This window comes from Acanthopagrus latus, chromosome 1, assembly GCF_904848185.1.
Source record: "Acanthopagrus latus isolate v.2019 chromosome 1, fAcaLat1.1, whole genome shotgun sequence".
NCBI lineage: Eukaryota > Metazoa > Chordata > Actinopteri > Spariformes > Sparidae > Acanthopagrus > Acanthopagrus latus.
The window spans coordinates 19,485,931-19,506,985 of record NC_051039.1 but is presented as its reverse complement, the minus strand read 5'-3'; the positions used below and the strand labels follow the sequence as shown (position 1 = coordinate 19,506,985).

General features: G+C 39.1%; 1 protein-coding gene across 6 annotated transcripts in view; it reads right to left on the bottom strand.

The window, feature by feature from the left end:
* LOC119026376 (myosin-10) overlaps positions 1-21,055 on the bottom strand; it is a 59,199-nt gene that overhangs the window by 30,946 nt on the left and 7,198 nt on the right. For 3 of the 6 annotated variants that reach the window (XM_037110723.1, XM_037110731.1, XM_037110764.1), the window contains 6 exons: positions 14,182-14,338; positions 3,781-3,808; positions 1,881-1,983; positions 1,479-1,508; positions 748-762; positions 104-121 (listed from right to left, as the gene is read on the bottom strand). In XM_037110723.1, coding sequence (XP_036966618.1) covers positions 104-121; positions 748-762; positions 1,479-1,508; positions 1,881-1,983; positions 3,781-3,808; positions 14,182-14,338 — 351 coding nt within the window. The remainder of the gene's footprint in view (positions 1-103; positions 122-747; positions 763-1,478; positions 1,509-1,880; positions 1,984-3,780; positions 3,809-14,181; positions 14,339-21,055) is intronic. The other 3 variants (XM_037110748.1, XM_037110739.1, XM_037110756.1) reach the window with 3 other exon arrangements.

The following is a 21,055-nucleotide window of genomic DNA, read 5'->3' as shown; positions in this document are numbered from 1 at the left end:
GTTAATATTCAGTTGTAGTAGGTGGCAACAACAACAACAACAAAGCACCCCGTTTATATACTAAAAGTGAGGTGAGATAGGTGAAAAACTACATACTACTCACATAAAACAGGGCTCCACTCTGTAGGATATGGGGAGATTCGATTGTTATTATGGAAAATAATAAATTGCATTAATGTCATTGGTTACAAATGAACCTGTTGTTCACACTAAACATTTTTAAAATTAGGCATTAGCAACCGAACCTACAGCAGTCTGTGAATGGAATTAGACACAGGTGTTATTTTAATACCTTTATAAGCCTAACCCTATCTGCTCTAGATTAAAAGATAGTTTAACATCTGTACCATGCATCTCAGGTATACTGTAATTCTGTCACGGGTTAGGTGGCTACAAGAACTATGTGACCAAGACTGCAACTTCTTCATATGGATGGCCTCAACAGATGCTTTTAAGTAAGACAGGTGTGGTCACCATCTTAACTTACAACAATCTAAAACACAGATAAGATACAGGCCTAACTATAAAACAAAACAATAGACATTTTCAATTATTAATGCAGCCAAGTGGCTACATTTCATACAGCAAACAAGACAGGAAAGGCTCCACATGTGGCTATCACAACAAATAAAAACAACATGCATGTGACTGAGTGTGAATCAAAACAGTGAATTTATAATACTGGACATATAAATAAAGTCATTCACATAAAACACAATAATCATGCAGGTTTAATAATTTACTTACAACTGCATTTTGTGCCTGACAGAGAGAGAAAATGTAAATGCTAAATATGCTGTTTTATCCATCTTTTGACACAGTCCATTAAAAGAGACCCTGCTTTTTTATTAGCTTTTTCTTTTCCTTCAGTGTGTTAGGTTAGGTTCTTGTGCATGTAAAAGTAAAAGACATCAAAGTCTGCACCAACAGAGGCTCCTCTCTCCCACATAAAAACACTGCTCCTGAGACACCTTGTTAGTAGTCCCACCTTTAATCCAAAAACATCACACTATGTCACTATGCCAAATATTTGCATAATTTATGCTCAGCAGCTAGTTTGGCATGTAAGAATCACCCTGTACAGATGCTCTTCTTAGCAGTGCTGGCTCAGGTGCATGTGAGCTGACCAATCAGAACAGACAAGGTATACAGGAGGGGGGCCTTAAAGACTGTTTCAGACAAAGTGGAGATACAGTGCTGTTGCGCTGGACACTCTGAGTAAAGTGAGTAAACCTATCCTAATAGTAACCCAAAATGAAATTATGAACCTGACAATGAGCATAATATGTCTCCTTTAATTGTCAACTGTTAGTTCTGATATCTTTGAACTTACTTACACCATTTGATGAGCCCTTAATGAGCTCAAGTCAAACAGATTTTCTATGAGCCCATTTAAGAGAATTTTATATTTGTCTGAAAGGAAAGAATGAGAGCAGCATGCACATCAACATGGTGTAGAAGAAAGTGTAAAGACTTGCCTGTAGTTTCACTGGTTTTGGTGATTCTGGCTGTTTGTTACACATAAACAAATGCAAATTGTTAGATTCTGTGAGCACAATTCTAGAGATACTGATATGTATACTTACACTTACACTATTGTAATAATCAGCACATCTTTGTAATGGGCGACTTTTTTATTATCTCAACAAATCTCACAGCAATCACCTCAAGCAAAGTGCTAATTAGTTATTTCTAATTAAAGTGTTAACAAAGGTCAAAGAATAATCTGGTCTTAAGCACTTAAAGATATTTTTCATGCAAATCCAACATAAAAAAAAAAAAAAAAAGTTAAAAGTTATTATTTCAACAGATTTCTACAGGCTCTTTCAGTTCAGGCTTTGCTGACCTAAATTAGAGAAATAAGAAAGGAGAATACTCACAGGAATGTTGTGGTCTTTTCTTCCTTTGTGGGAGGAGGCAACATGTGCCAGGTACTGAATGACCTTTTTTGTGTTTTCCGTCTTGCCAGCTCCTGACTCACCTCTGTGGCAAAAAAAGACAATGCAAACAAAAACAGACATCCTCAGAATAGTGAAGGAAACACTAAACTAAACTTAACCATTTACATGTCCACCATAGTCACTCTGTGACCTAAAAAACTGGATCAATACAGCTAAAACATGCCATGGTTCTTAAGATGTACAGATCTGCAGATGCTTGTGGTCAAGAACAGATCATAATCCCTGACATTTTTTTCTAGAAACAAATGTAGTTTTAAGACTCAAAGTGAAAAACACATTGGTGTGTATCTGATTATGTGTGTCTTTCTCTGCAGTACTATTTGAGAGTCAGTACGGTTTTGGCCTGTGGCTGCTGGCGTGTGGATGTGTAGCCTGCTTTTCACTGCTCTGTCATACAGTGACCATGGCATGAGAAATCTTCTCAAGTTCTCCAAGCCATGCAAAAACTTTGGGGGACGCAGTTTACATTTAGAGCACACTTGAGGTTTTACAGTAAGTGCACATTTTCATACACCAAGTATGCACAAAATATTGTTTTGCTCTGAGATTGAGTGTGATGTGGCTGAGAGTAAAGATGGTGAGAGCAGTATGTGAGCCCTTGTTGGCTACTGTGAACAGAGGGTAATCATGGAGGGATTATGTCAATGTCTCTGTTGTCGGCCTTGGACTGCAGGGTGTTACATTCCTTAGCTCCCCCTTTTCAGCCATATAAACAGGGAGTGCTGACTTAATCATTTCTTGTGAGGCTTTTACACTTTATGTTCATACTCAATGTTTTAATTTGTCTTACTAGTCAGTAAGAGGCCCTCGAAAAGTCTCTCTTCTTTCGATTAGCTAATCGATTGATTGGAAAATCTCTGTAGCTCTAGTGTGCAAGAATTAATAAATCCTTCTTCGCCCAACACAGCAACAAAATTCAGTACAAAGATTATGTAAGAAATATGAGGGAATGCCAAAACTAACTAATTTTATTGAGGGGTGAAGGGTGACAGTTCACATCTACACTATGTGAGCACTGTTACTTCAAAAATTATTCGAAATTTAAGACACCATTCAAAAATGTGGATGGATTCTGTTCATGTGCTAGACTGCATTTCTTCAAACTGTTTTTTACATTGTACATTTTTTACAAGTGACAGATGAGATATGTTTCAGACTTTCTTTGTAGTATTTTTGTATTAGTTGTTAATTATTTATTTTGCATGCAGTATAAGTATTTTTAACCCTCCGTGTGTATATGCAAGAGTTAAAATAGCATGAACACCTCACAATCCAGCCAGCATGAGGCTGGATTGGGCTGCTGCATAACTCATGTCTGACACCCTCTCTGGCATTTTCTTTGACGACATTCCTGTCATCTGCAGACACTTGTCACTGAGAAGACGCCTGAGGGCTGTGCAGCAGAAATGTCAAGCATTTCTCAGACCCACATTTCTCTCTTTTCTCACAAGCAGTCACAGCCTAGACAATGTCACTGAGACATGATAGAAAATAGCCATCAAGGCCCCAGAGGCAGCTGGTTCACTTGCACCTCTCATGAACTTGTGTAATTACCAGTAAGTGCATTATTGTCACTGTCAATTTCAATTAATTAAGACACAAAGAAAAAAATGCCACAGGGAGATAAAGAGCAGGAAGTGGTGTTTTTCTTTTTTTCTTTTTCAGAATAGCAAGCAGAGAGAGGACATGCAATATCTCAGCAGACACAAGGCACAAAAGCTGCAATAACAACAGTTTCAATAAAGGTCAAAAGTGTTTAAATAAGATTGAAAAAAATAAATAAAATGGATGCAGTAGTGGACTGAGCCTGTGTACTCACGTGCAAAGAATGGACTGGTCCTCTCGATCTGTGGGAGACAGGAGGGGAGTAATGTCAACCTCAGCAGTCGGTCTATGATTCAGTCTCTACTGTGCTTTCACGTGGTTTGATTGACAACCTCATCACCAAAACGTTGTGTCAAAAGTAAAGTCTTATCAGCAGATTGTGGATTTGAGGGTCAAAGTCAAGCTCAGTGTGTGCATGTGAGCATGCCATTAAATATTTTATATATCATGTTTCTCACAGCTTGAGAGTATTTTCTTTTATCAGATTCACAAAATTACTCTTGTTGGGGAATATTCTTCACTGGGCTCAGGCTTCATAGCATTTCACCACAGTTATCTCCTGGAATGAAATGTCAGAAATGCAGAGATGTGGCACTGTGAAGTCATACCTCTGCACAGGGGAGATAAGGCACTAGTAATGTCAGCTGTATATTGGTAACTACAGGGTGCAGACTCTGGGCATAATTTTGAGACTTACTTGAACCAGTAATCGCTGATTTTACAATGAAGCATATGATAGAAATCCCATATGACCCATTTCAGAGAGCATACAGTTTACTAATTTACTCAAATTAGATAAAATGAGAAACACAATTCTCCAGCAACAGCAAACATAAATGTAGTTATTTTGTACAATGAAATGAATGGCTGCTAAATAACTGTAAAATTGTTTCAATATTATTTTCCACTGTGTGGGGTCTAGCAGCAACTAGCAGTGTGGTTGTTGATCGCATCCATATGAATACCCCTCTTCCCAAATTTTCTTATGGTAGAAATGCTACACGCTATCTCTTAAGGCAGTTTTTAGTTTGTCCATTCTGGGCTTTTGTAAACTTGTTAGTGTAATGTGGTGGACTCCATGGAAAAGGACCTGCTCCTCTAAGGTAACAAATATATAGGAGCACAAGGACAGAAATATGTACAAATAAATAAATAAAACATATACAATAAACATTTTATACATAATTATTCATATAAAATAAGAATAAATATAGGCTTGCAAGAGAAATTAAACTTAAATCCCATGTAATAGCAGTACACATACAGCACCAACAACACATGAACTAATAGTGCAAGAATGCAGACTACTATGGATGATCTCTCCAAATGTCAGCTAGATCAATAAAACAAAATGTGGTCAAGTTAGCCACTTACAGCGTGATGGCACCAATAGTGATCCAATTCTTTTGTTGTCTAAAAATGTTAATGTGTGCTGTGCTGAGGGCAATTAGCACTGCGGTCATGTGGCAATAAAATATGACATCCAATGCATCTCCATTAACCTCAGAGGTATTCCAGTGTCGTGAGAACATGGAGTGAGATGGATCAGAATCATCTAGAGATACTATAAGGGGAAATAATGATGATGATGTCATGAGAAAACAGACTCGATCTTCCTCTAGTGCCCCCCACAGGGATACAGGCCTCCTGTCCAGTCACATGGCTGAGTGAGCAGCAAGAAGTCCAAAGATTAGATAAAAGTCATCAGACTCTCTCCACTCATCACTGATTAAATGTTCACTCAGAGCTAAAACTTTGGCCCTGATGTGGTATCATGTCTCTGTCAATGACAGCTATAAATGTGTAAGATTTATTCAAGAGAACAGTAGCTATGTTAGTATAAAATATGTATTTTTTGCCAAGATTCATTCATCTTTCAAGACACAATTATAGTAATACCACCACTACATGAAACCAAATAATATGGATTGATACCCAAATACAAATATGCAGCTTTAATATATTTATAGGTTGGCCACACAATTTAAGATTAATTGTGCATCCACCTCAGTGGCCATTTCCTGTATCTCTCTTTGATGAGTAAGCTCATCAAGTGGCCTGTTTTCAGAGGTTGTTAGTACTGTTACTGTATTGCACAGTCTACATGTTTGTTAATTGAAGCAGTTACTGGTGACTGGTGGTTGGCCAGCTAATGTATTAGTATATTGACTTGTTAAGAAATCAATAACTCACGTTGAGACACATCTTTCAGATTTTAAAAAAGGCTGAGCAAGCCAATTCCAGCCTGAACATTCACATTCAACCAGAGATGTCATTTTAGGTTCGAAAATTAATTCAATAGCTCACAAACAACCTTAAAAAATAACCTTGCCCTCAAGTTTGTCCTGAGCAAATGGTTGCAAGGCAACAAGCATTTGCAGCTGAATGAACTTTAGATCTGAAGTAGTGAAACAGGCAGAAAATGCAACACTGATAAATCTAGTCCCTTTGTTCTTGAATCAGTGGATTCAACCCACTCAATGTCAGAGTGATGGGCCATCAAAACCTGCTGAAGCGATCTAATAGAGCAGTATTAAAATGAGATGGAAAACTGCTGGATTAGAAAACATGCAGTTCAGTACGGATTGGTTGCTTTGCCATTCTAGTAACAAGCTAACAATATGATTAAAATCACGGTGGTAGAGGTGGTTGGAGGAGAGAGCTGATCATTTAACCATGTGGAGCAGCAGAGCAGACTTGCAGAACGCTAATGGTCCACTCCTTCACTGTGCTATTCAGTTTAGTATGGTTCATCTGAGGGCTCTCTGATCTAGGAAGAAAGAAGATCATTAAGTATTCCAACTTCCAGATAATTTTAGGACATGTGGGAACACTCAAATGTATACAACATGCAGGTCAAGACCCACCAGAGGTTTTCAAGATAAATCAAATTTTCTCTAATCTAGCTTTTTTTTTTTTTTTTTTTTAATACACTTTCACATAATTCACAAGGGTTGTCAAACGTATTATTCTGAGTACATACTGATTATAAAGTGTAATGGCTATAGAAAATGTGACCATTCACTTATAGTTGGGTTCCCTATAATCCTCGCCTTCACTGTGCAAATCTGTCACTGGACTGGACATTATCCTGAAAAACGGAAGTGGAATTACAGCACAAAGGAAGTGTGTCAAGGCTTTGTTTTCCCTGGTTGCTTTCCATAGGTAACGGTGGAACAAGTTAAACAACTGAAAATGCTATACTGCAAAAGATAAAGTTGGAGGAATTCAGTCAATGAAGAGTGCCACTGTTCTGTTCTCTCGCTGACGTGTGTTTTTTCCATAACACTGATATCGAGATTTCTAGGTCAGCTGGGATTCTTGCAGTTGTTTTTGGCTTTAGACAGTACAGCAGTAACTCTTTGTTTGCGACAGTAGTGCCAAAAGTATTGCCACAGATAACCACTTTGAGGGTAGAAAGTTGAAAAGTTGTCTATTACTGCTTCAATTACATGCCTTGTGACTAATCTTAACTCATCTGTCGTAAGTACACTGCATCAGAATGCCTGTTTGAGTGAGGCTTGACATGACCCTGGGCTCCCTGCCTTGAATTCTGTGTGTTAAGGTGATTTTCAAGGCTTGACATCTCTGATAGTATGAAAATTCCTTCCTGCAGTGCTATGTCAAAATGGTGCGAGTTCTAATTGGTTGTTTTTCAATTGTCATCTGCTTCTATTGTGTTTGTGTCAAACTACTGTAGACAGTTGTATGGTCAGGGTCAATCGTGATAAATCGGTGTTTCATTTTTTGACACTAAATTGATCTAAAATGAAAGCGTTATACTGACAGAATCCAAGAAAGTAAAAACCAGGATCTGGTTGAGCTGCTCATAACTCATGTTGGCACTCAAGGCCATAACATGTGATGAGGGGTCACAAGTGAACGCTGCTCAATTTTGAGAGGTCATGAGCCAAAACTGTTAGGAGCACAGCTCCAGGCTGTGAATATTTCAAATCATTTTGTACATGTTGAGTCCCCGGGTGGACAGTTCTTCCAGAGTTGAAGGTTTCCTGGACTGAAGTGCTGACAGTAGGGTAAAATGATGGAATGTTATCTGACTGAGGACACAGCTGGATGGCTCATCAGGGACAACCTGGGTTTCCTGGCTTCGACCAGGAACTTCCTGCAGTTAAGTACTATAAGAGGGGGCCTCACACATATGCATGCAAGCAGTCACATACACAAAATAGCTAACCCAGTCCTTAAGGATTTCTTGAGGTCTGACGTCAACTGCTACACCATGCATGACAGCGCACATGCAAGCACAGCCCCCCATCAGCCCCCCATCTCCTCATCTCTCTTTACACTCATACCCCTATCTGAATCAGACACAAACACAACGGCACTCAGAAAGCCGATGTCTCTTTTATCAGACTGGCTGCAGACACAGTGGAAAGATATGATCCAGTCATTGCAAGACTGCTCACTTCCATTCACCAATTTGCCAGCTCTGCTGCAACCTTAACAACCCCTCCAGACTGTAAAACACTGATTACTGGCAGAGGACTGTGTGTCTGTGCAGAACTACCCAAACAGGGGCTGTTATTTTCGTAGCATTGCTTAATAGTCATAAGGACTGTTTTGTGGGTTTCGCATGATTGGTAATGCTCTTGCCAGCTTCACATGACTCCAGTAGGCAGCGGTGATGATTCCCCCAGGATGTAGTATAACACTAGTCAAAGCAAAGGCTGAGGAGTCTGAATATCATTTTAAAATTTTAGATCCAGACATTTTAAAGGGCACAAACATTGTTAGATCTTAAAAACAGCAAGACTGTAGAAAAGAACGACTGTCACCGTGTTTCAGACACACAGGTTCCATAGAGTTAATGGTCATTCCAGAGGCTACACAGATATCAATAAAAGTAGTCTACAAATTGGTAAAGGTAAAATATTTGAGGATGTCTTGAGGCATTGACATTAACACAGCAGCTCTGCATGTGTGTGCATCCTCCCAGTAAGGAGAGAAGAGAAGGGGAGGGGGGACTGATCTCAGCTCACGACAGTGAGCTCATTGTGAGGCTGTGGCACACTGGGCCCGGGCCAGTGTCTTCCACTGATGGCTAATGCCTGTATTTAGAAGTGGCAATGAAGTGCAAACACTCACCTCTGAAACCAGAGCATCAAGTTAATCGAGCTGTTACTAAAAGTGTCACAGAGGGACAAAAACCTCAAGAAAACTACAGTGATGTTTATAGTAAAACACCTCCGCTGAATATTCAGGGTAATGAAGACAAATCCATGAGCACCATGCTACTGTCTCATTAAGAGGAGAAATAGAGCTCTGTCTTTATGGTGTCTGTGAAGCAAAGGGGAGCTACAACATAAACTGGTGATGTTTGCTTTGGTGCACTCAGTACATTAAGCCATTACTTCATCAAGCCATCAACTAGCAGTGATAAAAGTCATTTCAGTAAATGAGTGTCCACTCAACTACGTAGTTTCCCCTTCAGTATAATACAGCTCTGTCAACTGCTTACTTAGTTCTTTCACCTAAAGCAAATATCTATAATAAACGCTTGTTAGAGCACATCCATGAAATACAAAATTGTTCCAAATGGAAACCTAAATTATTATCTAAAACAACACAACAATGGACTTTGCAGCCATAGCAGATGCTCCCTTAAAAACTTTGCACACCCATACAGCTGTTCAGTTACTCTGGTGGATTAGACCCAGTCTGGGGCATATTTGGTGGGTGTGACACAGAGGTTTGACAGAAGTGTTACCCAACCAGTAATCCTGCATAGCCAGACACATCTCCTCAGTGCTGGAGAGTATCCACTCAGCAGTAACGTGTAAAAAACCTGAACTAGTAAATAGTCTGCGCTTGCATAACGGAACAGGCGAATATGGCCTAGCTTCAGGTTTGGTGGAGCTATACTGAGAATTGTGTAATGTCAAATAAATGTAGGGGCTAATACAAACTGTAAAAGGTGAAAGTTGCCCCACTTTTACAGGTGTAACCGAACCAATAGAGAACAACTGAAATCACCTGTGTCAATGGATTATTGGTTTGTTTGTATTGGGTCTTTAATAGATTCAGAGTCAGTAGCTGATAGTTTTAATTTCATTTTAAAAAGTGTTTGAAGGATCACTATTCTACAATGTTCACTGTCCACAGATATCCAAACTACAAGATTTTTCAACACCATATAATTTAACATAATAATTTGAAAATGAATGCAACCCTGCAAATCTATGCATACATTCAGATATGATGTAACACTGGCTTTAGGGCTGTGATGACCGACAACAGACAAAGAAACGGCATAATGACCATGAATGGACTACCACTTTTCCAACTAAAATAAAGCAGTGGGTTAAGCATCCCACAAGGCAATCATGGGATTTGTTTCTAAGAACACTTGGATGATGCAGGAGTGTTGGCATGAAACTCAACTTTAACAACAAAATAGAAAGCAACAGTGCTGATTCTGAAGAGTTCTGGGTGTCGTCAGTGTCCTTACTGGCACGGAAAACTAGAGGTTGCGATTGCTTATTAGTGTAACACCTCAGCACCAAAGGGTGCTTACAGCCTATTAAAAGAAGGCTAAAGTCATGTTTGCATTGACATAGAGCAATACGTGTCTATATTCTGACTGCACTTTCCAAATATAAGAAAGCCATTTATTTACTGGGATTGGACTATCCCTTGAAGCAAAGGTATGCATCAATACGTTTATAAAATTCAAAGTAGTCAATCATTGTACACCACCCATTTTAGGGCTATAGTGGCAAAAGCCTCTGGTGGGGGTTGAGCTGGAGCTGGCATTTTAGCCAGGGACTTGCAGACGGAAACAAGTGCAATGGTGATCCAGAGTATTTCCGATGTGGAACAATTCTGAGAATGAAAGTCTGTAATGAAATCTGATCGGGAGATTAACTATGTTTGATTATTATTCAAGGTATTCAAGCAGAATGAGGTAAAAAAAAAAAAACTGGTCTAGAAAATAGTTCATGAAATCTAAGATTAATATCTACATCAGATGCAGAATAAATCAGTGGTGACAGCCAAATAGAGGTGACTGGAGGTAGAAGGATGGAAAATCATTGAGTGCAAAAGGGAAATGAAACTTGTTGAAAGTGATATATTTAAGGAACAAGACAGGCAATGCAGAAATAAAATCTACTTTGGCTCATAAATTGTATAATGAAATATTAGCCCATAACACTGACCCCCTTCCAGTAGCTGAAACAGCCCTCAGGTGAAGTTTGGACAGTCAAATATATCTGGAGACTAACATAAAGTCAATTTTTCCAACTAATTTTGGCCAGTTGCTGCTGCCAACACCCAGGGAAGGGAAATATATTAATATCATATTGTAATTGTGATATAAGATGCCATGAGTGTGTGTTGTCATTGTCCAGCTTCAAAGGCTGCATTACAGTCAACTGATGTAATTTTCTGGACTAACCAAACTGTTACCCACTTAGTCATTAAATCCACATTACTTATGATTATCTATCAAAAATCTCATTATGTCAGTATTGTGTGAAAACACTTTGTAAAATAGTCCTCCATTCAGATGAATCTTCATTTAGCTTTATTACAAATAAAACTGGAGTTCTCCTTCAGTTCCTTACTTTCACTATCCACTAAAGCATATGCTCCTGCTGTTTTATGGGAAGAACAATAGCTTCAGTGATTGTAAATCTTTCTCTCATACTCACACGTACACCGTTAAATATGGTGGACTGCTTTAAACTAAAAAGGAAAAAAAGATTAGCAAAATCCCTGTGTTCTTAACATGTCCAGGAGGAGGTTTGAAGTTGAGAGAGCCTGGCATCAAGTCTTGGTTCAAAAGGTCATCAAAGCAATTACAGACCTCATCGGCACCTGGTGAGACCAAGTTTGCTGAGAGTATAATGTTGTGCCATTATAAATATTCCCAAACTCATGCCTGACAGTATAGATTACAATCTACACCGCAAACTTCATGAAGCATGCTTTGCATTTTTTAAACAAGTCATTTAGTCTTTTATCAATATCAGTAATGCTGCTGATACGCGAGATGAGAAGTGCTTTGTTCATTGTTGATAAAATGGACCTCTATGAGAGAAATCAAAGAGCAGTGCTTTGAGAAAACTTCACTAAGCTAAGATGGATCAAGTTGGACTTGACCTAACACCCTGATCAAACACAAGGGAGACACACAAGAAGGGAGTCTTTCTCCATTTCCACTGAAACAAAGACCCCCTGTTTCAAAACCCCACCTAGAGACACGTTCAGTGCTGTTGATGCACGTCCACTTTGGAATCCATCACCACTGCTGACATGACCGGCCCTTTAACACATGTTTTCATTCAAGCAAGCATCAGCATTTCCTTACAACACATTTCCAGATATGATAAAATTAGATTCTTGTGTGTTAGTGACTTCACATCGGCTGAGCGGTGAGGGCAATTATATAAAGTATCCGGACTACTAATCAATGACAGATGTGCTTTAAGTTCTTAAGTTTCTTCTTTATTAGGTAACACCTCATTTAACCTCCCACACGAGCGCTGACTGGCTTCACAGCAATGCTACGGTAATTAACAGATCCCGGTAAGGTGTAGACACCCTTCGGCCATAAATAAGATTCAACAAACTGTTCTGCTCAAAAGGTCATAAATCAAAGGCAACAAATAATTTGTCTCAAGTGTTATTTACTGTTCAGATGCCAGCTGACACCGCAAAGTCTTGCATTAAGTATGAAGGGGTTTGATAACAATCTGTGAAATTTAATGAAACATTCTGAGATAGCTGGAAATGCTTTTGCAATATGGTGAAATAAAACTTGAGATAATGTAATGGTGAGTTGACAATTGTCAAATTTTGGCAGACGTTTTTGTAGTAAGTTTATTTCTGAGTAACAAACTGACGCTCAAAAATCAGTTTATTTATAATTTGGACCTTCAAACGAAGGGATACACAATATCAGCCTGAAATATACAATTCCGCTGATTTAAGGTGATGCTTTTTACTATGCTCACGTGAAACGATCACTGACTAAGAAGTTGTCTTATTTTCCCAGTCCATGTGAGCATTTTGAAAAGCATTGCATGTCGGAATCTGCTAGTGGGTAGGGACACATAAGAAATGTAATGATGTCTGCAAAAATGACTTCACTGCCCTTTTAGAGAAAAGAAAACACCAGCGCTAATCTACTGTATACAACTGGATTTTCACTCATATTAACCAGGTTGCTGAAATGCTCAGGGCCACAGCTGAACAGCAGCTGGCCTCCACTAATCTCCAACCTACAAACCTCCTTTTCAACCACAACACTGTTAATTCTGATATGACTGAAACTGGGTTGTAGCTGTGCATTAAAAATCTCCACTCAGGCTTGTGTACACCAAGACATACAGTAAATACATGGGTCACTTGGAAAAGCTTGAGGGCAGAGGTCATTGCTTCAAAAAAGAAGAAAACTCACAAATATGTTGGAATCAATGTATCACTAATTGACAGGTCTCCCAGCCCTGCCCCCATGCACCCATTTCCACTCATGTAGGAACACAAATGTGCAGAGAATAGAGGATGTGAGGAAAAGAGGAGGAGGTGACAACAACAAACGATGAGCAGGCAGAGTTCCACAACTGAAACCTCGTATCTGTGTTGAACATCATCAGTGGTGGCGAGGCAATACCATTCAATCTTCATCAAAACAAGCATCTTCACACTGAAGTTTAGAAGGTATTAATATATAGTAATATAATCTGAACAATTATGTAGTAAAAAAGACTTGTGAATGTCACTCAAGAAAAAAGGTCTAGGCTAAAGAGGGCAGAGGTATCATCAAGCTGCATGTTGACACAACCCAAACATCCTTCTGTGTACCAACATGGGGAAAGCAAAGCCTAAAAGGACTGACGGGACTGTCCAGTGTGTTACCACCCCCACTGGTTCAGCCCTCGCAGTAACACAAAGGACCTATTGTCGAGCACAATGGGGTCACCCTCTCTGTTCTCGCTGGTCTGAACCCAGTCAGTCACTGCTCATAGAGCCTGGACATTTGCCATCCACCAGGCAAGAATCTTTGAAGGCATCATTCTGAGTGGGCCGCCTTCACTTACAAGATTTTATGTTAATGAATTACAATGGAAATCTTAAAACATAAGTATGTAAGCTCAATAAATGACAGGGAAAGATGTGCATAAAATGATCAGAGCTAAGACACTAGTTATATCAGAGACAGACGCTTGAAAATAAAATAAATGGACTCAGGACTGAAATATGCAGATTAACAGGGTATACACAGAAAAAATGACAATATCTTGGTATAAATGTATTTTAGGTAAGAAAGATCTTAAATATGGTCTTAATATTACACAGTATAATTTACAAGGACAAGTAGGACCCCTATTAGGTTGTCTATTTGCTATGACATTTCATGTACCACTGCCACACACAGAAAACACTTAACCGTATTAATCTGAAGATAAAATGACCTTGAAAATATGGTTAGTACATGTGACTTTTAAACGGAGACACATGGGCAGTTTGTTATAATTTTCAGAAAGTTTCTGAACACTAAAAACAAGCCATCATTTAAGAGAATTTGGTTATATCTATATGTAACAATATCTTGTATGTATTACATGAGAAGCAGTAACACTTGACTTACCTTGTAGCATGCATCTGTATGCAGACTCTGAGATGGCGTAGATGTGAGGGGGCATTTCATGCCTCTTCTTGCCCCTGTACATCTCAATGATGTTGTCTGAGTATATGGGCAGGTTTTTGTAGGGATTTATGACCACACAGAAGAGACCAGAGTATGTCTAAAAATAGAAAAGAAAACATGGTTCACTGTTTATTCATCAAACAACAGTTAATATTTCATAATGTTTGACAATTTAGATGCACTGAATATACCTAGGACGAAAGGGACAGTGTAAAAGCAAAGAAAGGACTGTTATTTTCATGCGTTGTTTTTGGGCACACACAAAACTTACTTTACTGCAAAAACTAAATCGCTCGTTTTAATGCCACCTTTTCATGAGGTGCTCATTCATGAGATTTGATCGTCAGCATAATCAGTCCCTAATATTGTCATATAAGGTTGCATGAAGGACCTGAAGCAATTCAGAAATATGGTATGCAAAAACATTTTTCTAAAGCAAAGTAGAGGGGATCAAGAGGACATAACAGACACTGAGACTTTAGATGAGAGAGTATTATAGCTGATGGCGAGAGAAGTTTATGTGAAGTGCAACACATTTTACACAACTGCTTGACTTTCTGTACAGAAATACAACCAAAAAAAACCCACTTATTGTAGCATTTACTTTGTTTTAGTTAATCTAATTTGATATGGTTTAGTTTAGGGGTGGGAAAAATAATCGATTCTTAGATGCATCGCTGAAGTGGGTGATTCTGAATCAATTCACAAATGTCAAAAATTAATTTTCTAAATGTTAACTGACAATGTAATGCTGAAAGAACGTGAGAGGCGGAACTCGTGAGTGAGGAAGTGTAGTGCCCGGACAGTCGATGGCATGCACACAACAAAAAACATGAGATGGCTGAGCGCAAAACTCAACCGGCAACCCTCAGCTTTGAAAGCAAGCGTGTGGAAGCATTTTGACTTAAAAACGGACCTGGACAAGAGCCACACCATATGCAAGTTGTGTCGAACTAAACTAAAATATTTCAGAAACACGACAAACATAAGAAACCACATTTCCACTCAGAGGAGGAAGAAAAACAGCTGGTTGTAGTTGCTTCCAACCAGAGGACCATCGAGCAAGTGATATCAAATTTTCCACCAACTTGGAAAGAGCGAAGCAAATTACAAACGCTATTGCAACTTTGATTGCCAAGGACTTGAGTCCGTATTCAGTCAGCGAGAACCAGGCTGTTTGTGCACTTTGGAGCCGAGAAACAAGGTCCCATCTTGAAGATATCTAACTGACACAGCGATCCCAACACTCTACAACGAGACCAAAACAGAAGTCATGGAATGTGATTAATCAATACGATTTAATTGTGGCCTTTTTCATTTTTTTGTATGAGAGCTGGTTTTTGTGTTGTTTAGCTGTGACATCAATATACAGTAAACAGATCTGCAGGTAAACTCTGAGTCCTCAGTGGGTTTACAGTCCTGCCCTCCACAGAGTCTATCAGTGCAGCTGCTTAGAAAAAGTGACACAACATTTTGACTTTCCTTTCTGCAGATGTGCCTTTTTTGCATGAAAACTGTTTTTGGATGTGGTATACAGCAAGATGTTTGCTTTTTGGTCTGAGGGATTCTATGCTCAGGATTTTGTTTATAGTGAGAAGTCTTGGACTCTTCATTATTTATTTGTAAACAAGGGCAGCTTTTTATGTTGTTAGTTATTTAGAAAATGCTGAAGTCCACAAACATTATTTTTGTGTTAGAGCTACTCGTACAGGATTCTATATTCTTGAATGAAAGCTGTGATTTCGTACAGCAAAATGTTTTGGGGTTGTTTTTTGTCTGAATGATATCGCTAACTGCACATAACAGGAGGATATGTTGGTTAGAAGTCTAATTTTTATGTTAATCATTCAGAATATGCGAAAGCTGTATTTATTTACTACATGTTTGCTGCTACAGACACACTTTTGTTTTCCTGTTGGTTCGTTGCAAAGCTGGGATGTTTGCTGGAAAATGTAACGTTCCAGTTGACTTGCCACATTTCTTTCATTTGCTTTATCAATTAAATATATTGGAAGTAAATTAAGTATGGATTATTACCAATACTTTGCTTTGAAAGTACCAAGTAGTCACAAAGTGATTAGCAAACTTTTTTTAATCATGTATGAAAATGTACACAAAAAACTGAAATGCATTGAGATGCATCAATAATCGGTTCAGAATCATTGACCTATGAATCGGAATCGAATCAAATCGTGAGGTGCCAAGAGATTCCCATTATTATTATTATTATTATTATTATTATTATTATTATTATTATTATTATACATATTACATCATATTACTGGCCAAATAAGTATATCTTTGCTCTGCAGATAAAGGCAGAGTGTCTACACTGTTCATTTGACAGGTCAGGATCACTCCTGAATTTTAGAAATACCAAAGAGAAAATACTATAACATTTACGAATGTTGCAAATTCTCCTCAATCACTTGTGCCACTTATGAACAAATCTGGTCGTATGGGTGGTTCTTACATGAGGCCCATTGTGTTTTGCAGATTATAAATTCACAGCAATTTCACACCTACAGGTTGCTGGCACACTGAAAACTATCCTACAGTAAGAGTCTTGGTCCACTCACTGATCCTCCTCATATATGGCCATTTTCCATCTCCTCTTTCTGTGCATGAAACTGGTGGCACTTTTTCCCAGACAGTGTTTGACTGACTCCAGAGTCAGAGCCAAGGGATGGTGATATTAATCCAAAACATTTCATCGTTCCCTCAGCTGTATAATGCAGACAGACATGTAGTCAGACAGACCAGGACAGGGTTAATCCCTGACATGTCTGCTACCACTGCTGGAACACTGCATGAGGTACACAGTATACATTAGATGCCGGTGGATTAGGGCTTTTTGAATCAAACCATCAATGACCGGGATCAAAAGTCTTGATACATCATGCAAATAAAACTTCTTGAGTGGATTAATCGCTGCAATCTATCCAGTCATCAGTCAAAGAGGGTGTGCACAGTCTTGTTCACTTCTCTCTGCTGACAAGTTCTTGCTGCTCTTTAGTCTCTTCTCTCATCCCGATCATCCTCTTCTAGTTGCATCCCTTCCTCTTTTCTCAGCTGTGCGAGGCCACACATTCTTTTAATTATGTTTTCTGTGGCAGCCAGTGGGCTGCAAGGGGCCCAGGGCCTGCTGACCCAGTCGCTGAACTGGAAAAGTGGTGACATGGCCAAACCATGCCTTTGGAGCAGAGTGGGTGTATGTATGTGTGAGATCTCTGACAAACAGATCTCAACCGTCACCTGGCTGGCAGCTAACAAAACACATTCACACTTACAAAACACATATCAGTCATCTGATAGCCCAAAATCACATTTCAATCTTACTGCACTGAAAACACACAAACAGAGCAGGATATTTCAATGCTATCACTTTGGGGTTTTGTAATTCAGAGGGATACTTTTTACTTTTACACTTTGAGTATGTTTTGGAGCCTGTACTCTTATTTGAGTAAAGAATTTGAATCAGTACTTCTACTTTTACCAGAGACATCTTTTTTTTACACAGGTATCTGTACTTCCACTAGAATAGATAATGTGTCTACTTTGGCCACCTCTGAACATAATTTGACATTGACATTCCTAAACTAAATATTGCACTTCTATTTTGACTTCAATTTTACCCAAAAACTTCACTTTGCTGCTAGTCAGGTAGTCCAAAGTTGCCAAAACCCCTTTCAGAAATTCATATATTCTAGTAGCACACTCAAATGATGTCAGTGGTGGTGGTCATGTGGCACTACAGTGGGATGTAATGTCACCAGATGGCCATCAAAAGCCTTCTCCCCACCTCTTCCCATGTGCACATATTCTTTAGACAGAGCTCTGTGTCTTTAGCAGGCCAAACAAAGATCTGTCACCCAGGAATCACCAGCAGTAACATTGTTCTACATTACCGATTATTGAATCCAATACTCACACCTGGCTAACTCTAATTGCCTGTAAATACATAACTTCATCCAGCTGCATGATTATAGAAACATTGCCAATAATAACCCCTTCCCAGGCATAATAATCCCTGCCATGGGCTCAATGCCAGGCAGACAGATCAGTGCTCCTGCCCCAGCATGGGCCACAGGCATAGGGGAGAGGGTTGACTCAGCTGGCTGTCCCTGATGGTGGACCCCAGGGGATATCTGGGGGATTAATCAGGCTCTGAGGGTAAAGGGTTGGACAACTACACAACCAGGCGTAACGAGACACCAATCAGCCAGCATGTGACGGTTCATTCCTTTCTCAAAATGCAAAGTTTGCACAAAGGAATGTCTACTCACTGGAACATCAGCACTATAATTAACAATATCTGCTGATAGCTGAACTTCATATGAGTCTTTGAGTACAAAAAGGGGGTTATTTTGAGCTGAGAGGTGGATTTGAGATGGTCAGTACACCCCTGAGCCTAAAAACCAGAGAAACTATAGTGAACAGAGGAGAACACTTGCACAGTTGAAAGGGTTCCCAGTCCTCCGGAAATGTCCAAATAAATGTCTGTGAACCAAGCAGTGCTTAGCAACAGGACCTCAGCCTCTCTCAATGGGAAAAGGGGACATTTTCTGGGGTCTCTGCTATGGCATGAATCAGTGCCCTCCATTCCGACATAACCGGCCTAACTAGGCTTTACTATGCCTTTTAAAACCTAGAAAATATATTTCCGTACTTCGAGGGAAATTAAGAAATACATTGCCTCATATAAGCCCTCTTAATTATTTTCCAAAGTGCCCAGACCGTGAAGATTCTTGTGGCTATGTATTTGCACTAAATCTTGAGGTGCTCTCCATCTCACTCAATGACACTTGATTAAAAGGACCATCCTGTCACCACTGCATGCATTTCACTGCTTACGACAGTGAGCTAACCTTCATTCAAAGCAGCTCTGGCAGCTACTCTGCTAAGTGAAGAAGATGAAGAAGAAGACTTAAAAGAAAAAACAAGGAATTACAGCTGAAAACATCTTGTGGTGCCTCCATTAAGCAAAGTTATTCTTATAATGTGTTAACGGGGGAGTGTAATGTTGGACAGAAACTGGTATGCATGAGTCACTGATTTGGGGTTTTAAGCATTCACCTCTACGCAGACTAGAGAAAACCCTGCGAGCATCACCATCAAGGCAGGGCTGGATGAAATGTTGTAATTACCATTAGTTATGATTTCTAATGCTGTGGCTGTGCAGCATCGCTGTCAAGATGTGAATGTAGACTTGTAAAACAACCATGTGAAGACTTAAAGATCTTTAACATAATCAGCATGTGGAAGAAACAAAAAAATCAGGCTTGATATTTACTGTCTTGATAAAAGACACTCAAGAGGAAGATTGTTTATAGACAGAAAAAAAACCTTGACACAAAGAGATCTATGCTCCAGTAGGACACGTATCCACATAAAGCTCTCAGCCTGGAGCTGCCAACCATCCTCTTCAGGATGTAGTCTCTGCATCACTAGCGCAACAAAGGATGAGCATACAGCGGGCTGCATTCAATAATACATTGGAGTCACATCATTATTAATCCAGTCCTCTTTTCTCCTGAGCTACTGGGTTGAACCTCATTTGTTCAACCCCACTAAGAGGAATGCTAGACATACATGGGCTGGGCACGCATATATAACATGTATTGGGTAAAAGAAGTTTTACATTTCTTGACTATTTTGGTCAAAAATCTGGCATGTTGAAACTAAACATTTGAATTAGCACACCAGTGTACCTGATATTCAGTGGATCACATTAAAGAGATTTTGTTAGTGAAATTTCTTATTGCAGGTCTTCTGACTTAAATGGTAAACAGTAAACGACAATTTTCAAACGTTATCAAGAAATTAAATAAAATATTTATTAATAGTAATAGTAATTAAGTTATCGGGTGCACTAAAACTATGTGCTGTTATACCTAAATAAAAAAAGTTAGGCGTACCGATGCAAACAGAATAAATCAATTCCTTTTTGATTCTTTTCTCTTTTCTGTTTTAATGTCACACAAGTTTAAAGCATGATTATCATTTTTACATCCAGCTCCTCCTGTGGGTGATTGTGGATGGAAGTCATCAGAGAGGTTATGGCAGCACTATGCTATGCTTGCCTGAATTAAAAGGTCAAGCATCGTCATCATCTTCAAAAGCAGGAAAGGAAAACATGCAGAGTTGGAAATGCTAAAGAAAATGATCAACTGAATTTGTAAGCATTAAGAGTTGTTTTTGAGCTTCATACTTGGGGACAGTGGCTTTGAGGTGGAATTAAAAAGATGATACTGAATGAATGAATGATAACTGACAGCAAAAACACTGCAAGAACAGCAAAAACACTTGAATGCTGAAATCGATTGGTAGTTAATTAAACAACAGTTTTCTGACAGCAAAACTAAAGAAAATGTCAGTTATTTGAGCAGACAGATGTTGCTTATCAGTGAGCACAAAGAACTCTGTTAAGGCAGTTTGGTTACACTGTGACTCAGCAGAGGCCTCCCTGAGCTCAGAGATGGGTCTTGGGTCACTTTTTCAGTAAAAGCCCTCTGAAAATACTGAAAAATACAAAGGTGCTCTTTGAGCCTGATGACTGCACTGCTGTAGTTTGTATAAGAAAAAAATGAGCATTCAAGATAACAGTCAACTTTAGCTCTACAAAGAAATTACCCCTATGCTTTGTTGTACCAGTGTTCCCTTAAACAGTCTTGTAAAGTCATGGTTACAGTAAGGTCAGTATTGTTCTAATATCGTGGCAAACGGCTTCTGCCCTCAGGAGATACAGTCAGACCAAGCAGTATTTTGGCAAGGAGCCATCAGTAGACAGTGACCCCATGGCAGAGCTCTCACA